A 16140-nucleotide genomic window follows, 5' to 3' on the forward strand; every position below is an offset into this window, starting at 1 on the left:
GTGTGTACATGCACATCCCTCTGCGACCCTGTTGTGTGCCGTGTTCTGAGGAGTGGGAGGCAAGGCGACCTGGTGCTTGTGTCTGGGCGCCAGGAGCTGCTCTGTCCTTTCTGTTGGGTAGGTGCCCCTCTTGTGGTGCCTGAGGAGGGGAGGGCAGTGGGGGTCTTGTTCTGGTGGGCGCCGTGGACCAGCAAGCGACCTTTCGCTGTGGCTGACCTTTCAAATTGACCTCACTTCTCTTAGGTGACTAGGCTCCTCCTCCCAGACTGCCCCGCACCGGCCGACCCAGCCCCCTGCTCCCGGGGCCGCGGGGACCGGCATTCTGGCTGCTCTGGGGGTAGAAGTGGGTGCTTCCTGCTCTGAGTCCTACATGTGAAACATGGAGCAGACAGGGCCCTGTGGGACGGGTGCTGGAGGCCGTGACTGCACCAGGGGACCTGGCAGCCCTGTCCTGGGCTGTTCCCCGTCTGGGGCAGTCTGACTCTGCACGTGTGTCACTCCGTGGCATGCAGGACCCCAGCCAAGGTGGACTCCTGGGTAGCTACGCCTGCGGGCAGGGGAGGTGTCCCTTGGGCTCACCCCACGCTGGGCTGTCTGAGCAGAAGCAGGGTGCGGGGGTGGGGAGCAGGCTGCTGGGCTGCATGTCCCTGTGCGTCCACACGTGCCTTCCTGGGCAGGGCAGCTGGCCAGCATGCCTCCAGCGCCTGGTGGGTGGGGGCTGTGCTTGCTTTTCGGTCTCCTACTTCAGAAACAGGTCCCCGGCCTGTTGAGCAGACATGTGCTGCCACTCAAGGCTGGCCCCCCCGGCACTGTGCACACTTGAGCCATAGTGTGGCCACTGGGCCGCTGCTGCCCCCCAACATGGGGCCTGTCATGGGTGGGTGGGGGGGCAAGCAACCACCGGACAGTGAGAGTTACAGACACCCCGGCCAGGCCTGGGCGGCAGTGGGCAAGGGGGCGACAGGGAGAGTCTCCCAGGGCAGGTCTCTGGGCATGGGGGTGGCGCACTGCAGCCTGCACCCTCCTGTTGCCAGGGTGCCCTTCCTGGCCCCAGGGAGCAATGTGCAGCCAGGCTCGCCTCCTGCTGTGGCAGGAGCCCCCCCCACCACCCACGGCAGCCTGCCTGCCCCCCAGAGGGATTCTGCTCCTGCTCCAGGAAGGCTGGAGCGACACCACCGTTGCCTTAGCGTGGCTCCCGGCCCCGGCCAGCCCTCTGCAGCTACCAAAGACACTTGTCGTCATCGCACAGCCTGACGGGGCTGGGGGGTCTGGGGGCCTACTGACTGCTGTCCGGGGGCATCTTTGCTTGAGACCCTTCCTCTTCTGTGCCTGAGTCAGTCACGTGTGAAGCACGTGACCCATTGGCTGCCTGAATCAGTTACTACCACACCCAGGAAGCTGGAGCTGTTTACAAATGGTCCAGGTTCCGATTGTCATTGGTAAACTAACAAATGAACAACTGCCATTAAACATGCTTATAAAAGCTCGGGAAGGTGTGAGTTCATTGTGTGAGTGGGTGGTGCCCCCTTCCTGGTCAGAAACCAGAACGCCCTGTCCTCGGGCTAAGGGAGGGCGCTAGCCTGCAGTGCGTCAGCCTGGAGTGTGAGTCCTGGGCCCCGACTGCCTTGTTTCCCCGAGTATACAAAGTAGAACCACAAGGGTGGTGGGGAGAGCCTGCCAGCCCACCTCTGTGGTCCCAAAGAACCCGTGACACTGACCACATCAGCGCCTGGCCCCCTCCACCACCACCACAGGGACAGTCACAGAAGCTGTCTCCTGCCCCCTGCGGGCCAGCATCCCACTCCTGGGCCCGGTGGCGCGGGTCACAGCCCAGCATGTCTGCGCTTCCTGAGGACAGGCCTGGGAATGTTGAAGAGAGACATTTATTTCATTTTCCTCCCCCCCAAACATTTTCAAAGAGAAAACCCAGGCTGAGGCTCATCCTGGGGTGCCCACTGCGCGCGTGGCGGGGACCTGTGGCCTGGAGGGGGGGGCGGGGTCCCACCTCTATGCATTGGCCACCTCAGCCACCTCGTGCAGCCTGTAGTCCAGGATGGTGTCGTGGCCCTGGAACTTGAAGTGCCCGTGGAATTTCTTCTTCTGAAGCAGGAAGGGAAACCAGTAGCTGTCATCTGGCCACATGTCAGCGAAGGGGATTTGGTCCAGTGGGAACCACTGAGGCCGCATCTCTGTGGCAGGTGGAAAGAGCATGAGTATTAGCTCAGATTCAAGCCGACCTTTCCTGGGGCACCGGCTGCGTGAGGGACTTAGACATGAGTCCTCTGGCCTGTTGGACAGAGTCGGGGGTGCGGGGTGCATGCTGGGCCCTGTGGTGCTGGCGCCCCAGCAGGGGCCGTCGGCGCAGGGCTGCCAGTGCCCGACTCACCATCGCTCTCCACGGGGGTCCCCTGGATGCTCTCTGCACGGAAGATGTGCACGTCCATCAGCTCGGACCTGTCCTGGAACTCGAACACGACGTGGCCCGCCTCGTGCAGCACGTCCGCGGTCACGCCACACTCCTCCTGCAGCTCCCTGGGGGAGGGGCGGCCGGGGAGACGCCACAGCTGGGGCACGGGGCTGCGTGCATGCAGAGCCCCACGCGGCATGCACGGCCAGGGAGCTGCGGCCCGGGGCTGGGCTGGACTGCAGGAGGCTCCCCACCTGGCAGGGCTCTGCCGTTACCGGGGCCTGTTAGAACTGGCTGGTTCCGAGGTTCTGGGGAAGGGACGGGGGCGTGGCAGCACTGGTGTGGGGCACCGGACTCACTGGTTAGCACCCTGGGCCTGGCTGGGCACAGCTGCTTGGCCACACATAGGAGGGTGGCAGAGCTGGGAACCCCTGTGCCCACAGCTCCTGTTCCCCCACCGCCGCAGGGCGTGGGCCCTGGGCCTGAACCAACACCTCTGTGCAGGTCCTCTCTCCAGGCTGAGGGCACAGTCACACTGCAGGTCCGTTCTAACCTCTGTTCCAACAAGGAGACCCCTCAGCCTGGCAGCCACCTCTTCGCGGTGGATGGGCTGACCCACCTCACTCCCCTTCTGGCCTGTGTTCTCGGGGCCGCAGTGCCTGGAGGGGGCCGAGGGTCAGCCTCACACCAGCCCGGCCGGATGCCCCAGCCCCGCCGGTGCAGGCACAGATGTAAAAAGGTTCCCGGGGACACCTGCTTTGCAGTCGGTCTCGCAAGGACCCTTGGACTCCTCGCCCAGAGCGAGCCTTGGTACCATTTCAGCACTTTCTGTGCAAAAAGCCGCACACGTCCCACTCGGTACCCACGCGCCCCTGTGGCTGCGTGTCAGCGCCGTGCCCCGAGCATGCGGCAGGGCCTGTGGGAGGGCTGCGCAGGGCGGGGGGCCGGGGCCGCCGCAGCCCGAGTCCGGCCTCTGTGCAGTCACTTCCCCGCTGCCCTGTATTTTGTTTCTATCAAAAGTTCTCATTGCGTCTGCCCATTTGTAGCTGTGCATACAAAGTTTCTTTAGCTTTATCTCCAAGGGCTTAGGAGCAGGATCCAGTTACTTTCCGTGCTTGTAGTCAGGGAAAACCCTTTCTTCATTAGAAACACACACTTTCGCCTGAAGCGGTCTAATAGTAGGGATCTACCCTGCCCTTCCTAGGGGCCTGGCTCCACTCTCTCCTGCGGCCACTTCTGCTGGAGGTGATTCACTGAGATGGTTAATGAAGACTAGACTTCACCCGAGAAACCTGAATGTGTTTTTCTTGGGGGCGTGCGTGGCTCCCCAATTACAGGCGAGACCTCCCCGGGGCCCTGCCCACCTCCGCGGCAGCAGACTGGTGGGTTTCGTTTTTGAAACCCCTCACCTCCTGCTTCACTGTTTTGACTAATTTGGGTACTTTTTCCCGAGTACACGGCAGTGTGTGAAATACCAGCGACTGCTGGCTTCACGGGCGGGATGACACAGCTGCCACTTTGCCCGTGTCTTGTCTGCGATGCGGCTCCCCAAGGGCAGGTGGAGAACATAAAATGGAGTGGGGGAGTGTGTGTGTGTGTGTGTGTCCCTGCTCCATGCAGCCAGGACCTGCTGCAGCCACCCCTCCTCCGGCACCGCCTTCTGGAGTTCTCTGAACAGGGGGCTCTGTGTCTTCACCACTTGAGGCCGTCAGGGATGCCGGCCGCAAAGGTGGGCCTGCCCACCCTCCTGCAGCCCAAGTCGGCTCTCTGAGGGGCTCCCACCTCCACCAAGAGAAAAATCCTTGACGTTCAGATGACCCCCTCCTCTGGATGTTGGGTACATTCTGGGAGGGACTCCCACATGCCACCCCAAGCCCACAGGCAAGTGAGGCTCTTGAACTACAGCCACTTTCGGACCCAAGAGGGCAGTTCAGTGGATAGTGGGCGCCAGACTCACTGCCGGGGCGGCCGGGCCTGGGGCCGAGGGCAGTCGTCCCTGAGACCAGTGAGGCCCACTTGCTGCTGGAGCCCCTGGGCCCTGGGCCCTTGCACTAGAACGTCCTGTCTGGTCTGCCTGCACTGCCCTGCCCTGCCCCCCACAGGGCAGGGCGGGCCGTCCTTTGTCTGAGGTGTCTGCATCCTTAGCTCCAACCCCACCGCCTGCACTCTAGGCTGGTACCCTTGAAGAGAGCTCTCGGCGCTGATCTGTGCCCTGGAGCTCTCCCATGTGGGCGGAACATCGGGAGGGACCCAGACACAAAGGCACGTGCTGTGTGATGCTCCTGACGGCGTTTTTGGGTGGCTGTTACCACTGTGACAGAGTCAGGGTAGAGGCTGCCCTGGGAGGACAGGGTCCAGTTCCTGAACACTGCTGATGGACATCTGCCCTTTCCCATAGACACACTGTACTCCCAACTTGACGTATGAACCATTTGAGCGCTGGCCTCCCAGAGTGCTTCTAGGGGGACAGATGACAAAGGGCTAATTAAATAACCAGAAATGAATGCTGTGAAGGAAATACACAGACTGAGAGTTATCAAGAGAAGCGTCTGTGTATATGTGAAGGCTGAAGGAGGGTTAGCTGGGTGAGCCAGGAGGAGTGGTGAAGGGGGGGTGACAGCTTGGGGTTGCTCAGGGACAGAGTGTTGGGAACGAGAAGGGCAGAGACCGAGGACTGACCAGCCCTAGCAGAAAGAGGAAGCCAGGACTTTTCAACCCAAGCTGCAAACACAAGTTTCCCAAACATGTCCTGAAAACCACCCCTTCCCCGGCAGCAGGTAACGGGTCCTAAGCACTTGGTGGGTGGCACCCCCAAGTCCTTTCTCTGCACTGTCTCACCGAGTCTGCACAGCAGTCCTACGTGGTGAGCACCGTTACCATCCCTACTTCGCAGGTGAAGAAACTGAGGCTCAAGGGCCAGGTGCCTGCTCCAGGTCACATGGGTCAAAGTGGAGAAACGGGGATCTGGCTCTACAGCCGGTCCTGCGGCCAGGCTCACGCCTCCCTCACCTCTTGGCCCCGTCCTCGATGGTCTCTCCTGCTTCAACTTTGCCCCCGAAGCCGTTCCAGCGGCCGGCTCCGAAGCCCCGTTTCTTCATGCCCAGGAGAACTCGCTGAGGCTGCACCACCATCACCAAGGTGTAGACCCTGGAGGCGCCCATGGCTTCCCCACCGTGTTCTAAGGAGGAAGGCAGGAGGAAGGCCGGGTCAGCGTGACTCGGGCGGGACGGCTGTGGCTGGAAGCCCGTGCACTGCGGCGGGCAGGGCCGCGGGAACAGGAGTGCGCTCTGGAAGGCGGGGGGAGGCCTGCGGGTCATCCCCCAGCTCTGCACGTGCGGCCTGGCGGCGGCAGGAGGCCTCCCCTTGGGGTAGAGAAAGGCCCGCTCCTGGCACAGGCTGGGCGTGCTCCGCGTGCGCAGCGCGTCTGCAGAAGCAGGGCCGCTCCCGCCCCCGCGCGCCCCCGCGCGCCCCCGCCCCCGCGATCAGCACCGGCTTCTCCGCTGGCTCTCCGGCCCCCTCCCCCGGATGCCCTGGGCCCCGCTCACCTGGCCCCTCTCGGCCCTGGGGCCAGATTTCCGACTCACCTGGTTCGCGTTCCGTGCGCGCTCGCTGCTCGGGCTTCCGGGGGCGTGGCCTCACACCGGAAGCTGGGTCGCCACTTCCGGCGGCGGCGCGAGTGGGTCAGCGCCAATGGCGGGGTGAGCACAGCGGGGGCGCGCGGAGTGGCGGTGAGCGCGCAGCTGTGCGCTCAGGGGCATTCAGGAGCGCCTGCTGCGTGCACGCGGGGCGCGGGAGTGGCCGGGGGCCACCGCAGGCGTCCTCAGGGACGCAGATCGCGCCTCCGTCGCAGGCCGGACTCGGCCGGAGGACTGCGTGCGGCACGGAGCCAACAGTCGGCGGGGCTCCGGGGGGCGAGGGGCGGGCGGAGAGCGGTGCAGGGTCTTAGGGAGAGCACGGGGCAGGTGAGGTGCCCTGCAGGTAGAGCTGGAGCTCGCAGCTTCTGGGGAAGGAGAGGCTGAGGTGGTTGAATCCAGATGTGGGACGCGGTTGGAGAAGGTCGGCTGCCCAAATCAGGGCGACATGTTTGTGAAACTGCAGTCCCCACCCCTCCCCCAGCCGTTGGGATCGGTTCTGGCGGCCAGACCACTTCCACATGCATTTTTCCGGGGGGTGGGTGGGTCACAGCTCAGCCCGTACACCTGCTTTCTGGCTGCGGCTTTCCCACGTTGCCCCGGGCCCTCTCTTGAAACACGCACGGGTTGCGCCGAGGACCCCCGAGCTCAGGACTCCTGGGTACCCGAGCCAGCCCGCCTGCTCCCTTTCCCTTGTCAGGTCCTGGAAGCTGGCGTGTGCGTCCCTTGGGCGTCACAGGTTCCACACCGCTGGGAGTCACTACAAGGCGCGGAGCGGCGCGGAGCACCTGTGGCTGGAGCGGCAGTGGAAGGACCCGTTTGTGAAGGCCGCGAAGGTGCAGAGTTACCGGTGTCGCAGCGCCTTCAAGCTTCTGGAGATGGACGCGAGGCACCGGATCCTGCGGCCGGGCCTCCGCGTGCTGGACTGCGGGGCGGCCCCGGGGGCCTGGAGCCAGGTGGCTGTGCAGAGGGTCAACGCTGCGGGCACAGGTGGGGCTCCTGCGGCTCTCGGGGCCGGCCTGAGTGTAGATGCCGTGAGCCGGAGGACCGGCCGCGGACACGGGGCCGTTGCGCTGTCGTTCCCCCCCCCCCCTTAATGTCCATGACGGCACTCCTGGAGGTGTCTCGGTCGCGGTCCCTACAGCTATCCATCTCCTCGAGGCTCCGCTGGGGCTCCAGATTCTCAACTCTGGCTCAGCCCCAGGGACCCAGCTTTTATCTTTCATAGTTTCAGGTTTTGTCAAAGGTTTTTTTTAATGTATAGAAGAGGTTCCCCTGATTAATAGGTAACCTGACACCCATACAACTTAGAAAATGATATCCTTTGGAACAGGTACCGGTGGGTGGCACTGTCCCCTCATCAGGGGCATCAGGTCTCCACCTTGCAGTGAGGGCCCTCGCCACCTCTATTTCCTGCCGTAGAGCCTGAGTTAATGTGACAGTTGTGATGGTCCACAAAGATCTCTCCCAGACACTGGGGGCATTTCTGCCCATTTTCCTCAGGAGAAAACTGATGTTCTGAGGAGTGTAGCGACCTGCAGAAAGGACAGCGCCGGGCCGCCTGGTTCATTCAGCGCTGCCGCGCGCCTGGGCGCCGCCGGTGCTGGGGAACGGCATGGAAACATCGTTTTTCGTTCACATACTTACTGACCCAGTGAATGAATTTGGGTCCGAAAATTCAGTGGCACCGCTAGGCCTACCCAGAGGCCTAACTGCAGTGGCTCCCCTCCGCCAAGGGCTCTTCAGGAGAAGCAGGAGGACCGCCAAGTTCAACTTGCTTTTTCTCCCGGAAGTTGCCCGACTGCACCCGAAGCCATTTGCTTTTAGTGGACACTCCCTGAGGTTGTAACGGGGGAGGAAAGAGAGCACAGTGTATAGAGCGAGGTGTGAGGTGTCCCACTTCCCAGGGCTGAATCTGCAAAGTCCTTAGACGTCTAATCTTCATGTAGAAATAAAACAATTTCCCTTCTTCCCTCCGTGGACAGCCTTTTCACTGAACAGACTGAACTAACAAACCTGTGACTGCCCTTAATTTATCAGCCCTGACATGTGTCCGCAGAACGAACGCAGAGTAGGGAGGTGACGCAGAGGGGCTGCCAGGGCTTGTGAGGTGGGGGCTTTGAATATGGGTGCGGCCTGAGGAGGGGGCGGGAGGCTGGGGTCAGCTGTGTGCAGGCAAAAGGTCTCGTTTTAGGTAACATAAAACAATGACATCTTTTTATTTCACAACCGGTGGCATTCAAATACAGGCAAGGTATCGGTTTTGGACCTTATTTTGCATCTGTACTTTCGCCCCTTATCTTGGCTTGTTTCTAATGAAAGAATTTGGCTGAAGCAGCAGAATGGATTTGTTGATTTAATCCGGAGGCACTTTATATACTAGTGTATCATTTTCTATTTTCATTTAATCCAAAGAGCATTCAGAGATAAGGACCCTCCCGGAGAGCAGCCTTGGGGGTGGAATGAAGTGAAATCAGAGCTGGAGACGGTCGGAGGTGTGGCACCAGGTCTGCCCTTCTCCCTGGGACAGCCACTCAGCCTCCGGGCCTCCGTTGCCTCAGGTGTGGCGTGAAGGACCACTGCTCCCCCATGGGTTCTTGTAGCGTGCAGAGAAAGTGGGAGAAGACTCTTTGCCTTGGTCCTGACTACAGTATTTTGTTACTCTGTTGCATGTTCTTGTACCAGAAGGATCAGGGTGTAAATAAATCATCCCTTCACTGTGTCTTCCTTAGATCCCAGCAGTCCTGTTGGCTTTGTGCTTGGGGTAGATCTTCTTCACATATCAGCCCTGGAAGGAGCCACGTTTTTGTGCCCTGCTAATGTGACTGACCCAAGAACCGTCCAGAGAATCCAAGAGCTGCTTCCTGGTGGGACAGCAGACGTCATTCTGAGTGACGCGGCACCCAACGCCACCGGGATCCGGGGCCTGGATCACGACAGGCTCATTGGCCTGTGCTGGTCCCTTCTGGACATGGCTGCAGGCATCCTGCACCCCGGGGGCACATTCCTTTGTAAAACCTGGGCTGGAAGCCAGAGCCACCGGTTGCAGAAGAGGCTGACAGAAGAGTTCCAGAGCACGAGGACACTGAAGCCTGAAGCCAGCCGGAAAGAATCGGCCGAGGTGTACCTCCTGGCCACGCAGTACCGCGGTGCGCGGGGGCCTGCGGGGGGCTGAGCTTCCCTGCGCCGGTGCCAGTTCTCACTGCAGGAGCTCGCAGCTTTGGGGTGGGGGTGGGGGCTTTGTTTCAAACCAAAAACTGTTCAGCGACCGTGTGTTCACCATCCGGTGAGAGAGAGACAAGCTGCAAGGAGGGAAGGACAAGTGTCCCAAGGCAGAGCCAGATGGACACACGCCTTCCTGTCCCTGTCACGTCCTCCTGCAGACTTGGCCAGTACCAGAGGAGCAGGTGCCACCATGGGTCCGGGAGTCACGCAGGTTTCCAGTTCTGATTTTGACCACATAACGTAGAAAATCTGGATTTCAACCTGAGAATTAATTTCCTTCGGCCTGGTGCATGATCTGGAAAGACGGCCATTCTAAGTCACGAGCCCTCCCGGAGTCATTAGGGACGACGTCTGGCGTGAACTGATGCCGGGGGTGGGCGCGCTTTGGCCTTTGCTGGGGACGCGCTGGTGGGCTCCTCTGCCTCCTCTCTCTCCCGGGGACAAGGTGCTGCTTTGTAACACAGCGCAGGTTGTGTTATCCGAAGGCATAGCCGTGCTTTTAACTTTGCTTTTTGAAAAAAGTGTGGCGGTTCCGCCCTGGCTGGTGTGGCTCCGTGGCCTGCGTTGCGCGCCAGGTTCCCGGATGGGGGCGCGCGAGAGGCAACCACACACGGGTGTTTGTCTCCTTTTTCTCCCTCCCTGCCCCTCTCTCTCTAAAAATAAATAATTAAAATATTTTTTAAAAAGTGCCCTGGTTTCTTCAAAGCCGTTCCTCCCCGGGCCCCCCCGAGGTTTACTCGCGGGTCCCGCGCCCTGTCGCAGCGGGCGTGGCCGCACGGAGCGCGCTCGGGAGCCCGCGCGCAGCCGCAGCACTCCGCGCCCCCCCCCCCCCGCCGGCGCCGGCGCAGACTGAGCCGGAAGGCCCGCCTACTGGCCTCTCGCGAGAGCGCTGCCGGGTCTCGCGGTACTCGGGTGGAGAGGAGGGAGATCTGAGCAGCGACCGCGGCGGCGAGCTGACTGCGCCGGGTGAGGTGAGGTGGCGCCGGGCCGGGTGGGCGTCGGGCGGGGGTCGTGGGGCTGGAGGGCTCGGGGGCCCGGGAGCTGGGGCTCGGGCCGCCGGCCCCTGGGGCCGGGGCTGAGCTGCCGCTGAGGTCGGGGCTGACCGCCGCCCCCACACCCTCGGGCTCCGACACGGCGGCCCCTGGGCGCTCCCTGCATCGCCCCCGTGTCTCCCCCGTGTGCCCTCTCCCCGCCCCCGCCGCGTTCCCCTCCGGCCCCTGCTGTGCTTCGGGGCCTGGGCCAGTCCGAGCCCCGGCTGCCCTCGGCGTGCCCTGCAGGTCCCCCAGTTCCTCGGGGACAAGCGCAGCGCGACACGGTCCGTGTTCCGGGGGTCGGCGGCCCCGAAGGCGGGTCTTCGCCCGCCGGGGCCTCCGGAAGCCCCCGAGCCCGCGGCTGGGGCGAGGTGACCAGCCCTGGCCGCTGCCCTTGCCCCGAGCCCACCGCCGGCCGCCAGCAGACGGGGTCCCGGCGTGTCGCACCCGCCGCGCGTGCGGGCAGCGCCTCCGGAGTCCGTAGGTCCCCCTGGGCGTCTCGCAAGCCGCGTGCTGGAGACTCCCGGCGGCGCCGGAGATGCGGGAGGGGCGCGCGCTCGTGCTTCCCACGCCCGCGTGCTTGCGGGGCGGCGGCCGGGTCCCAGCGCGGGCTGCGGGGTGCCCGACCCGGCCGTGCTGCCTCGGCCCCGCGCGGCTCCCTTCCAGTCCAGTTCCCGCGCCCGCGGGAGGGGGCGTGGGGCCGCCGCGTGCACCGGGCCCGGGCGCCTGTGGCGTGGGGCGTTCAGAACCGAAGCAGGAGGCTTCGCTTTGCGGGTGTCTTTTTTTTTTTCGGGTGCAGGTGTTTTCAGTCTAGCGCTTGGGCGGCGTCTTCCGGAGCCGGCTTTTCTGGAGGGGACAACGGGGGTCACCTGTGGGTTCTGCCCGTGCACCCAGCCGGGCTGGCGGGCGCCTGGTGTGGGGCCTGCGGCTCACAGGACGACGCCCAGGCCACAGAGCCACGCGGCAGGGCCCTGTCGCTTCTCGGGAGGCGTTTGTCGGACCCCACGCAGAGCGGGAGTCCTCGGGGACGCTGTAACCGGCACAGCCGCTCCGCAGTGAGTTTTGTGATCGCAGTTGGCGGATGAGGAAACTGAGGCTCAGGCAGTCTCGGCGCCAGCAAACGTCAGGCAGCTGTCCTTGTGGCCCTGGCGTGCTTGGTACCAGCAGTTGGTTGACGTTGTTGTTCAACAATGAGCCGCGCGGTGGTCGCCGTCGTCCTCACGGCCAGTGCGGCGCGCTCGCTCTGCCCCCAGGACCAGGCCCCGTGCGGGCCCGTGCGGGAGCTGTCAGCCCGCCTGCTGGGGAGCGCTCGGACGGGCGGCGGCGCGGTGGCGTGCTGGCGTTTTATGCCTCTGTTTCTCTGGTAGCCCCGCAGCCCGGGCTCCCGGCGAACCCCGAGAACGCGGTGACGGACGCTGGAGTCCTTCAGGGCGCACGTTCCGAGAGGGTGGAGCGGCGCCGGGGCTCCTCCGGCAGCCGGCAGCGCTGAAGCGGCGGGAAGGGCCCGCTGAGACCCTGCCCGTTCTCCTGCAGGGCGGCGTGGCCATGGAGGACCTGGGGGAAAACACCACCGTCCTGTCCACCCTGAGGTCGCTGAACAGCTTCATTTCCCAGCGGGTGGAGGGAGGCGCTGGGCCGGAGGTGCCCGCCGCTGCCCCGGGTTCCCTGCAGATGCAGTACCAGCAGAGCATGCAGGTGAGTGTCGTCTCGGAAGAGGGTCCCTGGGGGAGGACACCTTCCTTGGGTGGACCTGCTCCAGTTCCCTGAGAGCTGGTGGGTGCCCTGGGTTGGGACCGGGGTCCCTCCAGTAGACAACTGCCCGCAGATACACTGGTTGGGTTTCCACACACAGCAGGGCCCCGGGGCTGTTGTTTCAGCCTGATGCAGACGGGCTGCCCCTGGAGCTCCCCTGGGACTGAGACCTGTCAGCCTGCGGGAACCTGGTTCCCCCGGGGCCCTCTGCCTGGGGGCGGGTGGCTCTCCTCCAGCTCTCCTGTGGGCATCCCACGGGAAGGTGGCTGGAAGGCCCAGCCCAGCCCGGCCCTGAGGGCTGAGCCCAGCACAGGGGTCTGCCGCCCCGCTCAGGCTCGTGCTAGTGAGCACACAGCTGGGGACAGGATCGCGGGGCTGGTGTGCGCATCTAAGTGAGGCAAACGCAGACAGCCTGGGAGCGTGGCCACCGACTGCACGGCCAGCCGCTGGCTCCCATGAAGGTGTAACATGCGGGAGGGCTGTGTTGTAAACGCAGCCTCCCGGTCAGCCGGGCGGGAGAGCCGGGGCAGTGAGCAGACTGTGCGCTGGGAGGCCTCCGGCGGGTCTTGGCTTCCGCTGGCCTTGGGGTGATTCTTTAGTTTGATGGTAGCGTTACTTCCCTTTGTGCCATGTTGTTGGCAGTGCTCCCTGTAGACACGCTTGGGAAGGGGGCGTCAGCTTCTCAAGAGTCGTGGGGTCAGTCCCAGCCGGGGCAGGGGCCACCCCGGGGGCCGGGGGGGGGCATCTGCAGGCTTGCCCAGGCCCCTGCCACTGCGTCCTCCTCTCCTGTGCCCACAGGTGCTGCTGGGCAGCCGTGGCCTGTGTGGGACGCGGCGTCCTCGACCCCGGAGCCCTGGTGAGGCTGTGTGCAGGCGTTCACTGAGTCACGCAGTCTCTCTGCTCCTGGACTCAGTTGCCCCCTGCCCTTTTGTGGCAAAGACTGTTCTTGATTTTGAATTAAGGTTTTTTGTTATTGTCTTTGGTGTTAAACACGTTTTATGAAATCACGGTGGTCATAACTTGTACTTATTTTGGGGGACCCTTGCCTGCTGGTTGGAAGAATTAGAGTTTTACCGATGCAGACTCCCAGGAACTTCGGGCCTGACTGTCAGGGCCGTGGACCGTAGGATATCGGGGGTGCCCAGTTGTCACCCGGCTTGTACCGAAGGGCCGGTGGCTGAGGGGCAGAGCCAGGGTGAGCTGGTTCGAGTCCCGCTGCCGCAGTGCCTGCCATGGTCCCTGGCCTGTCCCGGGACGTCAGTCAGTGGCTCCGTCTTTCCTACTGAGCCTTCCCCGGCTACTGGCCTGGGAGCCTGGAGGCCGAGGTCACAGTTCTTCCGCACTAGTCCCTTCCTCCCTCCTTTTATTGAGGTTCCTGGTTCTGTCTCAAAGTGTCTGGTTTACTCTGCTATCACATGTGTCTGTATAAACATTCCATTTCTTCGAGTTCAGTCGGTGCTCCAGGGGGCGTGGCCTGTGGATCCTGTGCCCCTGGGAGTCCCGCTCCCTGCGTGGGGCGCCCCCTGCAGCTGGGGCGCGGCATCCTTTGGAAAAGCTGGGCTACCTGCAGACAGAGTGAGACTAGGGAGGCCAGGTGTCTGCTGGAGGGCAGAGTTAGGAAGCTCCACATGCCAGCAGGTGGGGAGTGAAGTGAGAGACATGTCAGAGGGGTGAAGAAGTGTGGATCTGGGCCCCCAACGAATGAGGGGGTTGCGGGGCAGGAAATGCCTTTCCCTGGCCGGCTTTCTCACCATCGGCACTGCTGACGTTTTGGGATGGATGCTTATTTGATTTGCACAACTTCTCTGTGCATTGGAGGGAGTTTAGCAGCACGCCTGGCCTCTGCCCACCAGGTGCCAGTAACATACGTAGTACTGGGCCCTCTCGTGGCAGCCCGCAGTGTCGCTGGACACGGCCGGGCGTCCCCGACGGAAGTGAGAGCATTGGCTCTGGCCAGGGCTCCTCGCACCTTCACGTGCTCGGGAATCCCCTGAGACTGTTTGAAAGAAGGGTTCTGATTCCGTGTCTTTGGACTGCTTCCTGGGACTCTGCTTGTCTGTTAAGTGCTCAGGAGGTGCTGTGTGCTGGATTGCAGGCCATTCCTTTTTTTTTTTTTTTCCCAATATTTTATTATTTTTAGAGAGGGAAAGGGAGGGAGAGAAGCATCAATGTGTGGTTGCCTCTTGCACACCCCCAACTGGGGACCTGGCCCACAACCCAGGCACGTGCCCTGACTGGGAATCGAACTGGCGATCCTTTGGTTTGCAGACCTGCACTGAATCCACTGAGCCACACCAGCCAGGGCTGCAGGCCATTCTCAAAACGGTCAGGTGCTAGCCCACCTGAAGCAGAGGCCCTTATAGTCAGTGATTCTTTGAAACCGTTGGGTGTGTCTTTGAGGCCCTTCAAGGCTTGAACTCACCTTTACTTTCCTGCCGTCTGTGGATACTGGTCAGCCACACCCTCCCACTGAATCAAACACTAACAAGGTGTTGCAACAATATTTTGCACATGCAATTAAGACCTCAAATCAGTTAATCTTAAGATAGGGAGAAGACCTAGGAGAGCCTTTCACATGTGGGTCAGAGATGCAGAACAGGAGAGGGACCCACAGGTGGGAGAGTCCTTGGAGCTGGAGAGGGACATGTGGCGGGGCCGGGGGTGGCCTTTAGGAGCTGCAGCAGCCCGTGGCTGACAGCCGGCGAGGAAACGGGACCTGCGTCCTGCAGCCGTGTGAGTGTGGAGGAGGGTCCCAGGGCCCCGAGAAGAACACAGCCTGCCGACTGTGCGCTGCGCTGCGCTGGGAGGCACTGCGCGGAGGACCCAGCCGTGTGCGCTTGGTGCTGTGGCCTGCAGGGCTGGTAGCTCACGTGACTGGAAGTTTATGATGCTGCATTTGATAACTTGTAACAGCAATGGGAAATCCTCTTTTAAAACATACTCTGTCTTTTAAAAACAAGCCTACAGTCTGTCATCTTAAAACCTACCTCCTCTTGTCCTTTGTTATCTTCTCTGTCACTTGCTGCTTCTGCACACCCGTTGCCTAACTAGGGATTCTTCCTTCTTCCTCGGGGCTGAGCGTGGGCCTTGTTGGGAGCAGGTGTCCGGGATTGAGTGTTGCACGAGCCACTCACCTGTTTGACGAGGCTGCTGAGGCTTCTGTCTTTCCTTTGGGCACGACCTGGTCAGTTGGAAGAGCGAGCAGAGCAGATCCGGTCGAAGTCCCGCATCGTCCAGGTGGAGCGGGAGAAGATGCAGCTGCAGCTGAGTCACAAGAGGGCTCGCGTGGAGCTGGAGCGAGCGGCCAGCACCAGTGCCCGGAGCTACGAGGTGGGTTCCAGCTGGCCGCTCCTGGAGGCCTGGGGAAACCAGAGCCGGGGGGCTGGGAGCAGGCACCCTTCCTCCGTGGGCCAGGGCCTACTGTCTCCGGCCGGGCAGCAGCTGTGCTGCCTCCTCTGGGGGCAGTGCAGGTGCTGGTGCGGCAGGTGTCTCCTCCCTTGGGAAGAACTGGGTGCTGCTCTGGCTGAAATACCAGGTGACACAGGGGTGACAGGCTTAAATTAGAGAGTCACTGGCTGCGTAGGGGTCCTGGGTCCCGGCTGGGTCTTGCTCCAGTGGTTCTGGGACCTCAGAGGAGAGCCCCAATCTCGGGGCTATTTCATGTTCCTCCTGACTCCCCACAGCGGGCTAGGGGAGCACAGCCCCGTCTGACCAGAGGCGTTAGGTTTCTGCTTGGTGCTTCCCTGGTTTGGTTCACAGCACTTTGCAGGGTTTTTGGTGAGTGGACGAGCTGTAGAAATGCTCTGTGATTCTGGTGGGGTGTCTGGCTCTGTGCTTTCTCCGAGGGTGGCTGTCTGGCCCCGTCACCTGGCACATTCACGTGCTTGCGTAGTCCCTAAAGAGATAGCTGGGGTCTTTGAGGGTGTGCTGCTAACCAGATGTGTTTGAGCCCGGTGGGCAGGCTCCGACCGTGGGGCATTTTGTGTGGGTTCAGGAGCCCAGAGTGCGGCCTGCAGGTGCGGTGCCTGCCAGCAGCCCAGGTGTTGTTCTGAGTGTGTTTCTCTGGGAGGCAGGGCTTGGTGTTCAGGGTCGT

General features: G+C 62.4%; 3 protein-coding genes across 7 annotated transcripts in view; 2 read left to right on the forward strand and 1 right to left on the reverse strand.

Annotated features, from left to right (window-relative positions):
* Positions 1–1907: 1907 nt before the first annotated feature.
* Positions 1908–5993, reverse strand: NUDT1 (nudix hydrolase 1). Its single transcript, XM_090288692.1, has 4 exons — positions 5953–5993; positions 5417–5585; positions 2387–2532; positions 1908–2189 (listed from the first exon to the last, which is right to left on the reverse strand). Exons 2-4 carry the CDS (start codon positions 5566–5568, stop codon positions 2008–2010), a joined length of 480 nt encoding a protein of 159 aa, XP_090144818.1. The 5' UTR covers positions 5569–5585; positions 5953–5993; the 3' UTR covers positions 1908–2007.
* A 64-nt stretch (positions 5994–6057) lies between these two features.
* MRM2 (mitochondrial rRNA methyltransferase 2) lies at positions 6058–9929 on the forward strand. 2 transcript variants are annotated; one of them, XM_090288690.1, is made up of 3 exons: positions 6058–6105; positions 6740–7029; positions 8772–9929. In XM_090288690.1, exons 1-3 carry the CDS (start codon positions 6098–6100, stop codon positions 9212–9214), a joined length of 741 nt encoding a protein of 246 aa, XP_090144816.1. In that variant the 5' UTR covers positions 6058–6097; the 3' UTR covers positions 9215–9929. The 2 variants fall into 2 exon arrangements, with proteins under 2 accessions (XP_090144816.1, XP_090144815.1); XM_090288689.1 differs by lacking the exon at positions 6058–6105 and having other exon boundaries at positions 6422–7029.
* Positions 9930–10157: 228 nt separating this feature from the next.
* MAD1L1 (mitotic arrest deficient 1 like 1) overlaps positions 10158–16140 on the forward strand; it is a 151432-nt gene continuing 145449 nt past the window's right edge. For 2 of the 4 annotated variants that reach the window (XM_090288695.1, XM_090288694.1), the window contains exons 1-2: positions 11931–11990; positions 15237–15377. In XM_090288695.1, coding sequence (XP_090144821.1) covers positions 11967–11990; positions 15237–15377 — 165 coding nt within the window. In that variant the 5' untranslated portion in view covers positions 11931–11966. Of the gene's footprint in view, positions 10236–11828; positions 11991–15236; positions 15378–16140 lie in introns of those variants that run through there. The other 2 variants (XM_090288696.1, XM_090288693.1) reach the window with 2 other exon arrangements.

This window comes from Furipterus horrens, unplaced genomic scaffold, assembly GCF_987537825.1.
Source record: "Furipterus horrens unplaced genomic scaffold, mFurHor1.1.pri manual_scaffold_10, whole genome shotgun sequence".
Lineage (NCBI taxonomy): Eukaryota > Metazoa > Chordata > Mammalia > Chiroptera > Furipteridae > Furipterus > Furipterus horrens.